The sequence below is a fragment of the Colias philodice genome, chromosome 16 (genome assembly GCF_061535455.1).
Source record: "Colias philodice isolate Cphi_HAF_F1 chromosome 16, ilColPhil1 Martin Lab GWU primary, whole genome shotgun sequence".
Taxonomy (NCBI): Eukaryota; Metazoa; Arthropoda; class Insecta; order Lepidoptera; family Pieridae; genus Colias; species Colias philodice.
In genome coordinates, this window is record NC_143101.1 from 7,137,346 (window position 1) to 7,153,702 (window position 16,357).

General features: G+C 37.4%; 1 protein-coding gene across 3 annotated transcripts in view; it reads left to right on the forward strand.

Annotated features, from left to right (window-relative positions):
* Positions 1-15,914, forward strand: part of retn (retained) — a 117,727-nt gene extending 101,813 nt beyond the window's left edge. For 2 of the 3 annotated variants that reach the window (XM_089704820.1, XM_089704818.1), the window contains 6 exons: positions 9,523-9,706; positions 11,522-11,663; positions 12,284-12,473; positions 12,962-13,100; positions 13,461-13,750; positions 13,994-15,914. In XM_089704820.1, the coding sequence (XP_089560946.1) occupies positions 9,523-9,706; positions 11,522-11,663; positions 12,284-12,473; positions 12,962-13,100; positions 13,461-13,750; positions 13,994-14,121 (1,073 nt within the window). In that variant the 3' untranslated portion in view covers positions 14,122-15,914. The remainder of the gene's footprint in view (positions 1-9,522; positions 9,707-11,521; positions 11,664-12,283; positions 12,474-12,961; positions 13,101-13,460; positions 13,751-13,993) is intronic. The other variant, XM_089704819.1, reaches the window with a different exon arrangement.
* The last annotated feature ends 443 nt before the right edge of the window (positions 15,915-16,357 follow it).

Genomic DNA, 16,357 nt, shown 5'->3' on the forward strand with positions numbered 1-16,357 from the left:
CATGCACAGTGACAAAAATAACGTATAATTAATATCACTTTGTCTAAAGTCACACAATAGTATTAAATTCGAACGCTTAGCTTGATTGAAAGCGGTATCCAGGTTACAAGGTGATGGATGAGCAGCTAAATTATCTCCCCCTCCCCCACGTCCCCCGCTCCCTCCTAACGAGCCACTGGCCAAACGCGATTATTTATAATGTTGATGACAGTACTTCCTATTTTATTTTTGATACCGACTGTACTTTTGGAATCTTGACTCATATTTCTTGATTTTAGGAGGAGGTATTTTTACATTATGCTGGTATTTTTGCAGTCGATGTTTTGCATGTGAAATGACAGCCATTTAGATTAGAAGTTTCTATTCAAGGTACAGTTTCTTTACAGTTTCTACTTCACATTAATTGCTTCAATTAATCTAGTCTAAACATTGAGTTAATATGTACTACGTTGTCTACATAAGTTCTTATCTCGGTGTACCGTGTACCATTGAAATGACGTTTGTTTAGATTTAAACTTCACTCCATTGAACAAGCAGTAGCTTTACAGATTATTTTGACTTATTCTCTCCCTCTCTAAACGAATTAAATCTAAATTAGTACTTATAACTCCACGGAAATAACTAAATAAGGCAATTTATAAGGACCATAAATGAAGACCCATGGCGGTACGTAATATTGTCAATATACTTCGGCCATTTATAGAGATATCTAAGTGGGCGACGGAAGTACGTTATCGCATATATCGTCATATCCGCACCGTGCAATTATGTGCCTTTCCCACGGATGTCACCTGTTTAATGTCATGGAAATTTCGAGAATAACTGGAAAATTGTAAGGAACTTATGATGTCTCAATTCTCAATACATATTAACTATACCTACTTTCTATAGTAATAATCTCAGGAACTACTGGTCCGATTTGAAAAATTTTTTCGGTGTTTGATAGCCCATTTCTTGAGGAAAGCTATAGGCTATTATACATATATATCATCGCTAAGACCAACAGGAGCGGAGCAATGCGGGTAAAACCGCGAGGCACAGCTAGTAATATATAGTGCTTTTATAGTTATAAAGTCAATGTTATTAAGGTTAGATTAATTGATATCTGTTAGGATATACATATACTTATTTTGCGTGTAAATACGTGTAATACAGAATGATATAGAAGGTAGGCGGCGCTTGATTCAATACGCCCTACCGTGAGGGTGGATCCGTTCTATGTGTGTTCTATCTCTGTTTATATGAAAAATAATATCTTTAGGGCTATTCAATACAATTATTGCTTGAACTTTGTAAAGCTTGCTGAACCTTGTAAAACTTTTAAGCTGGTAAAACGGTCAGTAACAGTTAAATATACCGCGCATACAAATCGTAATAAAATGGACAACAAACAGTAATGTAATCTAAATTATTTTTGTTTTAATTGTAAGATTAATATTACGAAAATACTAATTCCAATGCACTTCATCAAAAAGAGAAAATTAAGTGTCAAAAACCAAAAATATGATGATCGCGTATTTATAAAAAAAAGAAGGATAAATACATGTAAGTAATTCAATTGTTACTGTTTAAGATTTCAAAGGTAGTGGGCGCGGCGGGTGGCGGGAAGCGCCTGATATTAATGCATTGATAACCACATTACGGCTATCAGACATCGACAGAGCTTTAGATTAATTTCCGAACCAGTTTGTACTAATTCGATTATCTATAATGTCACGGTAGGTGTTTGGATAAATCTCGAATATAGTGGGCTGTAATGACTTACTTAGCATAAGTTTATATCTTGATAATCTTTATGCAGTAGGTAGTAATCATTAACTGATATGTTGACAGAAAGTTAAGGCACTGCTAATATGCACTTAATCTATAAAAATTAAGCCCTCTTATTTTGATGTGTTCGCTATTGCTAGGGGAAGGACAATTTGCGCGAAGACAGGACAACGTCTGTTGGGTCAGCTAGTTTCTTAATAAATTAATTGATCTACATGATAATATTAAATACTATTGAACAAAACCTTCGTTATTTTCAAACTAAATTACTTCGTAGGTACTATTCACGCACATAGACGCTACACACAGTAGAAAGTAAACTGTCTTTATTGACCCTTTAGTTTCCAAAGCGTCATGTGACACTGTCTTCAGCCCATTTATGCTAATGTTGCATTGTGGCCGACTCTTCATTTGTTCATCTAAAAGCAAGCTATTGTCATCCTGCCCTTTGACTTCTATTGTGTGTTTTTTGTCACTACCATGCCGGATTATTTTATTTCCGTTATGCTATAAGGCTTTGTTGTACCTACCATGTTTTATTTAATTGAATCCGTTTTTTGTTTTGTCAATTTTGATTTTTGATCATCATCAAACGACAGTGTATTGTAATTCATTTAAATTTTTTTGAATATGGTTATGCTTATATATTTACATTGATTATGTCTAATGGAGATCCATTTTTTATGTTTCTTTCATAAATATTGTCTTTCATCCTCAATTTCTGATATATATATATTTTTATCTTGTTAGCACCAGAGACTTTTTTTATTTGAAACATCGTTACAAGTATTATCAGCTCACAGATGAGTACCTACCTAGATAACAACTAGATATTTTAATAAAATAAAATGAAATATAATCTGCATATCGTTGCAATAACTAAAGAAGGTATATATTCTAAAAATATACAAAGCATCTTTATTGCCTTCCCAATACACCACGTTGTCACTACAACAACTATCAGAAACAATTTCCAAATATAATTCCCTCTTCGAATTCTGCCTCGTCACGACCGGGACGCCATTCCGTATTGTAATTTAGATTGTCATTCAAATGCCTCTTGACGCGAGACCTTACACAGTGGCACTCGCTGTCTCGACACCTTCGTCGACTACAATCTAGCTACTAAACATTACAATACAGTTCATGCTATTTTAAACTTTAACGCACACATAAATGGTAGCATTTCCCCTGACTGTACACCGCTGAGTACGGGGGGCATCGGTACTAAACTAGGCGTTTATATTTACAGCCTCTGTGTAATTTTTATCGTCTGAAAGGGATGTGCCTTTATACAAAATGTGCACTGTGTGAGGAATGAGGCAATGCTTAAGTGAATCGGTGTAATCTAGAAACATCCTTTGAACAACAATTTTACGACATACTTATTCTAAATGCATATTATTTCCTTTTTATCTATAGTTTTACAGATACCCCCATTCGCATCAACATTGTAAACCTACGATTAGCAACATTGTGCGCACAACAAAAGAAATGATAAAGAAAATTAAAGGTTTCCGATAATATTTTACGAGTGTTGTGAGCGACAAAACGATGGCCGTAAAAATAAATATAGGCAGTGGAAATGGGTTTTACTTATAACCGCTTAAGATATACGGTTGATACGTTATGTCCGATCATAACGTATTTAGACTAATGCATATTAGAAATATAATGAATGGTGATTGCGCGGTAAAATTTAATTAAAACCAGTAGACAATTTGATTCTTAGTAGAAGCAATACGTAATTACAGACCGAGAAACATTGTAAGCCACAGACTCGTTTTGACGGTCAATTTTCTCCACGACCATAAAAAGCGTAAACATGACTACGTTAATAATAAATTACATACATCTCAACCGATACGATACAACCATTTGGAAACAAATGCTAATAATTACTTTCCAGATATTAAATGTGAGAAAGGGACGAATTCTTCAGTCGGTGTGCGGAATGAAACAATACTTATTATGGTTTAACATTGCCGAGAATTATTGCTAAATAAATCTGACGCTTCATTTGCATCTGACGTCCGCGTATTGTGTTTCGTCCGTATCATATTGCTTTTACACTAGAGGACGTTAATGAATACGATCACTATTACATGTGTACAATCATCGAGATTAAAGTTTTCTTCGAGTCTACAAACAGTAATATATAGCGTCGAATATATTGCTAGAACTTTGTATACGTTTATTGCCTTCGATAGTTGCCACCATCGTTTGGAGGATTCCATTGTTGCATTCATCGCAATGATCTGGCATAGTTGCGTCGTCTTTCAGCCGCATCCGACATTTCCATTGTTGCCATTTTATTGCCGGTGTTACCGTCCCCGCGGTGCTCGTAAACAACGCGGCGCGCTGATACCGGCCGGGATCCGCGCGATGAGACCCGCGACCGCAGAACGCGCCTCATCACGCACCGGAGCCACCGCAGAGACGAGTTTCATTCGTTTCTAATAAATTGATACGAGGCGGTGGAACTCCTCGCGAGCCTCGCGATTGGCCGACGGTTCCGCACTCGGGCCCCAGCTGTAAATCAACTTTACAACCTTTAATTACAGATATTTGCCGTCTCATGCGAAGGGCCGATATCGGAGGGCCGTGCTCGCGAAAATATCGCATAATAATGGGTATTGACCTGTAATGGCTCGCCCGTAGGTACTGTGCCGCCTTTGTCTCGATCGACTGAGCGAGAGAATATTCTTCTCTGAATGATTGCCAATTACATCGAATGGCCTCCTGAATTCCGAGCGATACAACGCTTAAATATATTCTGCGGTTTGATTTGCCTCCGTATTGATTTATGCGTTATTCAATTTGTGGCGCGAAAAATTTCGTGGCAGGTCATATTATTCAGATTTGGCTTAAATCGTTCATTTAATCACGCGTCTTAAATTACTGGTCGCGATAAAACTGTCAGTTTGGAGAGTGAGTCTAATAAGAAAGTGTTATTGTGCGTCCGCGCAGTTCCCCACAATGTTGCACCGGATAGGGCGGCCGCCATTTTAATGTCTCTCAGACGGAATTACGCTGGATTGTTCTCAACTTTACTGCCCCTCATGATTGATCGTTGTATCCTCGGCCTTATGTCATTCTCGCGCCGTATCTCTCGGAATTTGTACTAAGCAATAAATACATATTGAGTTATGGTAACTTGGCGAGATTACTGCTCACTGCTGCTCGCGTATGAATCAGATCCATCAAACGTTAATAAGCTTAAATTTATTGTGAGAGCGTAAATCACTCAGGATACAGATCCTATTTTGGAAGCTAATAGAGGTTTAGTGCCTATAAATAATTGTCTGCCATGATCCTCAGTTTATAACAAAATTATAATAAAATAACATAGAGACATAACTTGTTAATTGCTTCACGTACTTTTTCTATAAAATCCAGCTCTATAGATTATTCATGGATAAGATTGTCATAACTACACACACTACCATACTTTTGTCAGTTATTTCATTAAATAGTATAGCTTGGTGTGAAATTAACACTATCCCGATCGTATTTCTAAATTAAAAGCGCTTCGTCTCAATAAATTCTTCCGTCCATAAACACTTAACGACTCCCTAAACAGGGGTTAGGTGTCTTTTACTACCAACATGTGTACGATTCGGAATTTACATTTGAAATTCGCTTGATAATATAATTATATTGCTGATGCAATCTGGAAGAAATTATCAGTTATAGGTAGTGTGTGTAATTTGGTTATCATTCTGTTTTTACGGGGAGATTGTAATAACTTCCGATACAAATAAAAAGATCTAAAAATACACGTTCATTGAGAGTATTTAACACCTATAGACGTTCCTTTGTTTAACCAGCCATTTAAATGCACATCGAAAGCAGGTGGTTCGTTGCAATATAAACATAGTCGAGTAATTGATTGATAGCGGCTCGGATCGAGTGGGGCGGCGCAATCAAACGCGTATCAAGCCAATGGGAGCCGGGCCTCGCCTCGCCGCGCCAGCCGATTGGCCGCCGCCGGGGTACGGCGTAAAGGGCTCTTGATAAGTGCGTCGATTCGATTCGATCGATTATCGCCCGTGTCAGCACCGGCCACGATCTGATAGGCTCGCACTCTCCATCTAAACAAACACGACGCATCGCAAGACCTCGCAACATTGAGACATGAACACCTTAAGACCTAATCCCACCATAAAATAACTAATGCATTTAAGAGATTAGCCGGCTAATCGGCTGTTATTTACAGTCCTTTATCAACACTCGGGGGCGTTCGAGCTGACGATTTACGAGAGACCGTTTCGAATACAAAAGAGTTAGCGATTCTAAGCGACATCGAGTGCCAATAAATATCGAGTGAGGTGCGAATGATCGACTAAAATGCAACACTGTTACTATTGCGGGACCTGCTTGAATTATACATTCCGTATGCGCATACCATAAAACGTGTTCATAAAGTGAAATTCATAATACAAATTTAGCGTAAGGTTTCGTAGGAAAAGCAATAATTTGTCACAATTGGGTACGATTAGATCGGCTCTGTCGGCGATTTGACATACATCGTAAATTACGGTGTAACCGGCCGTTTCGCGAAGCGGCGAGCGCTGTGTCCGCGCAGCTTTATCGATGCGTTCTGTATTTGTCCGGTTAATGCAAATGGCGAGTGCACGTAGCGCGGCGCACGCGCATCGAATCGCGCGTTTTCCGCCAGCGCGGGGAAGGCGTTTTGTGGAAATAGTTATTGGGGTGATTGCTTTCATAAACAATAGCTTTTGTCCACAATTCCTGTAACTTGGCTTGTTATTTATTCGGATAACGGTGCTCTCGGCGGCGTGTGATAACGAGCTGCATTTATGTAATTGTCTTGGATGTTAGACTATTGGCGAATGGATGGTCGTGTGTATTATTTGCAACGTTAGATTGTAACCGATCATTACACAGTGTTGATGTTGAAAATTGAAATGGGATACACGGAATATATTGAGATATTCGTGATCGAATGTTGAACGATTCTGTGAATGAGAGTTGGAGGAAAGTATTGCAATTTTCGTAATTATAATGTTGGATACAACTGCTATAAGACATAATTATCCTCTAAAAAACGTTAAAACGTAAATAACATTCACGCAATTAAAAAAATCGATGATACAATGGAAAATTAAATCTATACTAATATTATAAAGCTGAAGAGTTTGTTTGTTTGTTTGAACGCGCTAATCTCGGGAACTACTGGACCGATTTGAAAAAATTTTTCTGTGTTAGATAGCGCGGAGCGGAGTCTAAAATAAGAACTCTATCTACCTATAGGTATCTAATAGGTACCTACGCATGTAATAATGTGTTCTAATATTAATGACACACCTACATAACAAACCCAATATAGGTAACAACACTAAATTGTACACAGATGTGCCAGCAGCAAAAACAGCACTGTTATATTGATGAGCGAAACATTAGCGAATACCTAAACGACTATTCGTCAATCAGTCTTCCCGCTTACACTTAATCATCCCCCGGATAACCCCGGTTAACTCCCAGTTAACTCCCGGTTATCCGGGGTGGTATCCGTCACCCTGGAGATTAATTACACAGCTCATGTACTGGGAATGCCGTGGAATTGGGTTTATTGAAATTCTGTTCATCAATTTTCGAGATGTCAACTATTTTGGTATCGATGTGGGAAGTGCTGATGGATTGTCTTCTGTTGTTTCTGTTATTGATTTTCTATATACCTAATTACATTTAATGAAAATATAAATATTTACCTACAATTGCAGAGAATATGTGAGTTATAAACAAAAAAAAATGTAGGTATGTACATTGCTACTAAATTCATCTCTTACAATTTGCCATTTGTATATAAAACAATCATCAAAAAATTATTTCGAATGGTCGTAATAAATCTTAATTATCTGAAAAACTAAAAGAACACACAATGCTATGTTTTTTAATAGCTCTTCACACGTTTTTCTTCTTTTTACCATTTAACATTGTTGCATAAAAGACATTGCATTTTATATCAGCAAGCGTAAAATGATATTTTCAGAGCGAAAGATGTACTCAAAGACAATATAGGCGGAAGGTTCTAGTTAAACTGGTTTTAAACTCATATCTTTTGATGTGTTAAGGTGATATGGATCGCTGGGTTTCATTGGTTTGTTCATAGAGTAATAATATTCGACATAAAAGTGCTATTCTCAGTTTTCATCTACCTAGGTAACAATTTTTTAACGGTCCTTGGGAATCGAATTAGTATTTACTGCCTTATTTAGTGTAGGTATTATGTTTTTTATATTTTAATTTAGACTTAACTACCTGTGTACCTACCCAATTTAAAACATTATACAGTGCTGGTATATAACAGAAAGCCTATAACATAAGATACATGATATCTTAATCGTATACGTAGTCAATAGTCATTAGTCGATATAAATGTAGGTAATTTTTTGATTAGGTATAAAGAAGTCACTAAAATCATACCAAAGGTTCAATGTATGAATTACGCCTCTCTGTACAGTACTTTATTAGATAAAACTCTAAGGATAAAACAATTAACACGCGGAAGAGTTATATTTAACCGCATCCAATACAGTGTTGTAACGTGTAACGCGTAAACATGTAATAAAGAAACACGGAGATATGTGGGCCATTCTTCGTCACGTCATTACGTTTACGAATTACAATAAATCACTTGCAAACAATCCGCCGTAATGTTCCGCTTCCGTGCCACACAGCGCAGCGCACTAGACGACGTGTTGCCAGCTTTGCGAATTGTTGTGTGGACTTTACTTTAGTGCTAGGTTTATGTGGATGTTTTATTGTAATTGGATTTAATAAAAATAGAAGTTAATATATTTCGTAAAATAGTCATAATGAATACTTAGGTACTCATCTGATTAAATTCTTGGAATGAAAAATATTGCATTAAATTCTAAATAAGCAGTTTACGGATCAAAATTTGTTGACAGATTAGGTACCATGTCGCGAAGGTTCTTACAATATGACGGTGATACATATTTATCTATACTAATATTATAAAGAGGAAAGGTTTGTAATTATGTATGTATGTATGTATGGTTTTCACGCATAAACTACTGGACCGATTTTAATGAAATTTGGCACAGACAATCTATAGACCCTGAGAAAGAACATAGGCTACCTTTTATTGCGAAATATGTACCACAGGCGAAGCTGGGGCGGACCGCTAGTATTTTATAACCATAAACAAAATATGAACATTATTTCAGCATTGTCAACTACCCTTTCAAACACTAATTAAGAAGTAGGTACATCACATCGTCATCCTGTATTTTGCACATCATTTTATAGAGAAAGCAAGTGATTTTTATATCCAGAAACACAGGTTTAGTCTAATTCTAGCTTGCCAACGCACCATAAAGTTACGATCGGACACTCCGTCACACGTAAATCACGTATCCCGATGTGCCCTCGCCTTTATGATGCGTAAAAGGTTTATCGCTCTCCGCGTAAAGCTTATTTGATTTGACTTTTTATTGATTTATATTTGGATTATTTTCTGCAGGGTTTCGATGTATTGCCAAATTATTATTTTATTTATTTGGTGATTGATGCGTGGTAAGATACGGTGATGAGTTCGTTATAATTGATGCATAAGTATCTTAATTCATCGAAGGAAGACTTCTGATTGAGTTCAATAGATTAGGAAGCATCCATCACAATCTCCTAAAACCTAAGATAAAGATGATGCTTTTTGTGATAGCTTGACAACAAAAGAAGTAATATGCATAACCATTGTTCCAGGAACCCCAATAAACCGGCTGCCCATAATGGCCAAGTCAGTGCTGGACCTGTACGAGCTATACAACCTGGTGATAGCGCGCGGCGGCCTGGTGGAGGTGATCAACAAGAAGCTCTGGCAGGAGATCATCAAGGGGCTGCGGCTGCCGTCGTCCATCACCTCCGCGGCGTTCACTTTACGGACACAGTATGTATTTTCAGTTTTATTAGGGGACATCTTGCATAAATACACACGGCCCCCGGGGTAGGCGTTAAGTCGAAGTATCCTGCTCTTTCCTATTTTCTTTGTTTAGAAGTTTCTAAACACTTAAACAGGTAGAAGAAGTGTATTATATGAGATGTATTGTATAGGTATAGTAATAGTAGCAGTGGAGAGGGCAAAAGTACCTATCTAGAGGTAAAACAATGCGTGTCTTATTCAAAGATGATGGCGGTTTTTATTTATTTGTCAAAAAATAAATTTCTTTATTTCTTTAAGAAGTATGAAATAGGCAGAAGAAAGTAGGTATTATGGTGTATTATAAATATTAAATAGTCACGGTGGCAGTGGAGACAGTAAAAGTACATAGGTAAAACGGTGTTATGTCATCGCTCATCAGGCTCTAAACCTATTATTGGGTAACAGATTAACTGCTCATTAAAGTTAATGATTATGGAGAGAATGTGTCTCGTATCCAATTACCAACGCGTTAGATATTTTGCTTTATACTATAGTCATTTCAAATCTTTGAACAGGAGAACATTTTGAAATAGTCTTCCATAGAGATGTTAAATCATAAATGTTACATTGATTATAGGGTTAAGGTGTCCAAAATGTAAGTACTTCCATTTAAAGCAAACAGTACGAACAAAGCATTGACCCCAAACGCAGTGTGGTCCAGGACTTCAGGAGCTCGTTCCATATCCGACCGCCGTTCAAGTTCTCACGAGGCGAGACAAACGACACAATAGCCTACGTGAGCCGGCGACAATATGACAACTACATAATTAATAACCTCTAACTCATCTCAGCAGATATAATTTTCTCATTTATCTCGCGGGTTCCTTCACCTCGGCTATTGTCGGTACTATAAAGCTGTTCCAATTCAAACTGTGCCGTTACGCACGACGCCGCGTGCATCATGATTACTAATTACTATGTGTAATTGTATGGTAAAATTGGGGTTTGTGAATTCATTAGTGTTTCGCTGTGCTAGATTTGGCGCTTTGTACATTATTGTTGTGGATCTCAGTGCTGTTATACATTTCAATTAGGTAGTCATTAGGCCACTTGTGTAGGATCTTTAACGATCAGTAGCTAAATATAGATGTTCCAATATATAGGGCTGATGTTGACGTGACGGAACAACGAATAGCATTTAAAATCAATTCAATTAATGATGTTACACAAAGAAATTTAATTTAAAACGAAATAGTCGAGAACGATCTATTTCGGTACAAATCAATTGTGAACGCCGTTGTCACCGCGGCACATAAAACTAGACAACCACTTACAAATGTCGTATTTAAATTTTCTATTTGATAGCTTATGAAAAGGTAGCCGACTTAACGAACGTCGGCCCGCTCAAAGTGGCTTTATTGTCGTTTTAAATATGCGATCACTTAATATGACTTATGACGTACTATAGTTGACAATATGCTCGAATAAAATTGACTTGCGGTTGAATAGGATTACGATGTAGTGCTATGTTCTGCTCGTGAATGATAGGCGCTTGATAAAGGGGAAATATGATTTATAGGCGTGTCTTGACGGATGACACGGTTGACACGATTAATAGGGTTTTTAAGAATGGTATTCGAGGCATATTTTAAGTCGATTTATGCGTAGTTGTAAAATACCATACATCTAACACACTAGCAGTCTTTTTTCCTTTTAAGAGATTTTTGTATAATGTTTAAACCTTTATAGGTGTTAGCAAATATTCTTACCTTTCCAAATATCACTGGTCCCCATTGCAAGCCTTTTTTGCAAAGAAGCTAAACTTTTCTCATTTACTTCCAGATACATGAAGTACCTATATGACTACGAGTGCGAGAAGAAGAACCTGTCAACCAGGAGCGAGTTGGACGCGGCCATAGAGGGCAACAAGCGGGAGGGCCGCCGCGCCTCCGGGCAGTATGATGCCCAGGCGGCATTGTCTATGGTAAGATCTTCACATTTATTTAAAACAACGATTTGCCGTTTTCTTACATCTTTGGATTTTTTTATATTGTTGGTTATTTGTTAATTTCTTATTAAATAATAAAATAGGTAACTAGGTGTAATAATAAATTAGGTAACTAGGTGTAGGTAACCTACCTATGATGTTTTAAAATTTTATAGTAGAAATAAAATACATATCTATACAAATAGTTTAATTAATTATCAACTTATGATTGCTTCTCCAAATTTAACAAATTTTGTTGTTCACCTGTCGTCAATCCGTTCTTTATCCGGAATACTTGAAACGTAAACGCATTTGCAAATGTTAAATGGGCGGTGGTGATCACTTATCATCTGAAACATTATAAAAAAATTGGTTGTCTGTAAAGTCGGTTTACTGACGATAGTTGAACGTGACAACGGCCTATTGTGCTTCTTTGTCGCTCGTTCCGCGCTCTCGCTTGCCCTTCAAGCCTACATGGAACGCCTCAGAGCGAGGTAACGCCGCATGAGTCATGTTTTTTCGGGCGTGCAGCCGGCTCTCATTATAAGACGTTGTCACGTCAAAAATACCTGCGGCCCTAACCTAATTAAATCTTAACCATAATATGCCCATTCCAGCCGTCACTAAACCGCGGGGTACCGGCGTCCCTCGCGCAGCTGTCCCACATGCAGCCGCTGTCGCTGTCGCTGGGCGGCGTGCCGCGCCTGCCGCCGCTGCCGCACGCGCCGCACGTGCAGCACGACATCGAGTACCGCGTGCGCGAGTACATGAAGATGATACAGCAGCAGCGGGAGCTTATACGCAACGGTGAGTGTAGTGTAGCCGACGTGAGGTGCTTTTCCACTAGCGATGTGCTGTAGAATGGAATGCTAGATAGAAGTGCCGGTGCAAGGGCCACTGACACCCCGGGCGAAAATATTGTGACGCCCACTTGAGGTGTTCTGAAGGTTTGCACCAGTCTCGGCCCCGCCACTGCTAGATAGCTGTGCTGTGAAACTATGTGACCGTTTCCACCGATAGCTACTAAGCTTAGCTTTACGTAGCTTACTTTTAGCTTAGCTTACTTAGCTTTCCAGCGTAGTCAGATGTGCTATGAAGATGTGCCGCAAAGTTGCTGAGCGAGGAAGTGCTGCTCGAGTCATGGACTTTTACATACATTGCAACTTTTAAACATGAGGATCTATAGGAACCTCTGCTTACTTAGTATTTTCTGACTAATCATTCCGGTTTTTGCACTGGTTGATTACGTGATATTTTATGCGTAAATATTTTTTAATCATACATTTTATTCCCAGGTTCAGAGTCTCCCCCCGGCGCCCCGATGGTGTCTCCCCGCGACGCGGCGCTGTCCGCCATTGACGTGTCGCGTCTGACACTTTGGTCTCTCTACAATAATAACAACAACAGCCCGCAACCGGACCTTGAACCTCAACGGTATGTATCAAGATTTGTTCGTTTTCAGTATGAATTTATATACTAGTAGTAGGTCGTAGGCGAAGTTTTCTGATAACCTAAAGGACAGGAGAAAAAGTAATCGAAAGACATAAAACATAAAAAATACAATTACATTACATTATAATAGCTGCTTTCTTATTATCTATCCTCTTTACAAAGATCACAATTCTTGTAAACAATTTAATTCTTTTGAGCGTGTACTACATCTCCAATATTCAATAGTACTATTTCTGGGAATTATTGAAATAATACAAAATAAGTCATAAATACACCTTAATATTATTAAATACAAAATACACAATGTACATATCCCCATACTAAACCCAGCACTTCACGCAGCAATACACATTACAGAGAGGCGCTGAACCTGAGCGAGAGCCCGAACTCGACTAACGGCGTGAAGCGCGAGGCGTGCCGCTCGCCCCCCCCGCCGGCCAAGCGCCGCACCCCGCGCCCCCCCTCCCCGCGCTCGCCCCACGGCCACTCCCCCCGCGCCCCGCACTCGCCCTCCCCCCGCTCCCCCCGCTCGCCGCGCTCCCCCCGCTCGCCCGCGCGCGAAGACAAGCACGCGCACCTCAATGGGGCTGCGAATGGTGTGAGCGGCGCTGCTTTTAAAATCTCTACGAGAGGTAAGATAAAACAAGTCTGGACATTGAGTAAAAAAATTAGTTTTTTTACTTCATATTTGTGATAGATTTTGAATAAATAAGCCAAAAACCATTCAAAATTTGTATCAGATAATATCAACTTATTCACTAGAAGCATTCTTTATTTCTTTTTGGGCACGGTCACCAATTTTCCATCTCTGAATCATTTTTAAAGCATCTTATTTAGGTATACCTATTCTTAAACATGACAATTCTTGTTTACAGGTGACGCAAGCACAGGCGATCAGAAACTGGTGGTATCCATCGAGCTAAATGGTGTAACATACGAAGGAGTACTATTCCCATCACAAAACGGAAACGGCCAGAGCAACCATCGGCAAATGGTCTCTTAAACATACCAGACAAAGTTTTACGAAATAGGACACGCTATTTTACGCTTTACGTCCCATAGCACTAGATACGATATCGCTGTGGCATAACCATACCTCTTTACATCCACTATTTAGGATAATCCCAGTAAGATCTTTGAATTGTTAGGGAATCACCCCCGTGTAATCCCGCAGGCGACTGCTATCTCACACGTTCTAGAAGAATCCCGAAAAATAACTGAGTAGAGGGAGAAAGACGGTAAAATTTGAGATAATTCGTTTGCAGATTACATAGTTACTACAAATTGCACTTACGATCTCCGTGCACGGTTTCACATAGATATTCAGTCTTATATTATCTGTAATATGCGTTGAAATAGTATTAGTAAAGGTTAGGTTGTCTACGGTAACATAACCTAACCTATTTAGGACTTTAAATACTTATATAGTGTTAGCATTACTAGGTTTGTGTTTGGGACTAAAAGCGTCAGTGAAACTCAATAGAGTAGAATTATATTTTACAAAACAAGGATTTGTTTGAATATTTATAGTTTGCTTATAGTTGTCACTGCCCAGATGTCACCTGTAGAAAATCATTTGATTCATTGTGTTTGTTTCGAAACTTTTCGCGGTTGAAAATGACAATTGTAAATAGCCAGTTGTGTTGTTTATGTTATGTCCGATGAGTGATACGATGTGCTCGGTTTTTATATGTTTTATGTAAATTTTTGTAAATATTGTCGTGTAAAGTTGAGTAGTCGGATTTTCTACACCGCATTGTATGTTTGTGATTGTTAGGTATGATAGGTGTACATTTCGAATATTATTGATATCAGTATTGTGTTAGTTTTTAATTATTTATAAATTATGATTGAATTTTTCTGTTCGCTGTGGAACTATCAAATTCCTTAAAACAATTTTTATATTTATTCAGATATAGCAATTGCTTTTGGGGATTTGTTATTTGGATTTATAACAGTATGAGTAATAGTAACAGAAAAAGTTTGTATCATTATGATAATGAAAATAAAGAAAATCTATAAAAAAGTTTTATTTTAATGATCTGTGCGCATCTCGAATATATTATTTTAATGACATTATGAAACTCAATTTTAGTGAAATAATGAAATTATTTGAAATTGGAATTTGAACATTAAATTTGAAATATTCCAAGTGAAAGGCACAAGATAAATTAAAAGTAATATAATAATTTTTAAGATTTTTAATAATAATGGCATAATATAATAACTTTTAAATGTCTCTTAGCACTACTTAAATTAGTTTTAACGGGATTCGCCTGTTAGTAATTATATGCCATTCTATAGTTTAGACTAGACTAGAATATTACGGAATGATAACGGAGCAAAAAAGTTTATTACAAATTTTCAATTAATTCGAAATTTGTGCAGATTTTTTCGAAAATCTCGCATGTTTAAATTATTCATCGTGTGCAATAAGCGATATCAAAAATAATAAAACATGAATTATATAAAATTGTAGGCATGTAGCGTAGGAGTAGGAAATTTATTAGTAATACTGTAAAATATGAGATGCTTGTAAATGACTGATTTAATAATTTACAAATAGTAATTTAATTTTTAATTGTTATATTCGATAAATGTTTTTAGAATTGAATAATCAAGCTAAATAGGCGTAGTGTAGTACATTCCTGATGTACAATAATTTTAAGAGCATAAATAATTGAAACGCTGGCCTACGGACGCAGGTATTCAGCTAATATTTACGATTTTCGTGTTACACCAAAAAAATTTGATGTATTCAAATAATATACATGAATAAATAATTATTATGACAAATATGATTTTTATTTTCTTCAGTGTTTCACCCTTCCTACCGAATCCTGTTATTCCTTACACGAATATTGTACCAATTTTTGTAAGAGGTCAATCTAGACCACTGCAACCAAGAACCATCAAATTGGTCAAGTATAAATAAGCTGATCCGGTATACATTGTTCTACCAGGGGGTTTAACATCTTATACATAGTTATAGCTTTATATAGCGCTAACATTTCTGCAGGACACCCTTATTTTATATTGTCTTAACGCTGTAAACACTGTTTACGTCATATCTAACGAATATACAAAGAAAAAAAAACATAAAAAATGATCTAGAACCTTATTGGCCTTTGAATTAGTTAGTTCGGATGCAATAATAACGTAGGTAAAAAAAAAAGATTTTTCAATTCAAATTCAATTTCAAAAAGCAGGATGACTTTATGTTTCAGTTGCACAGAGTA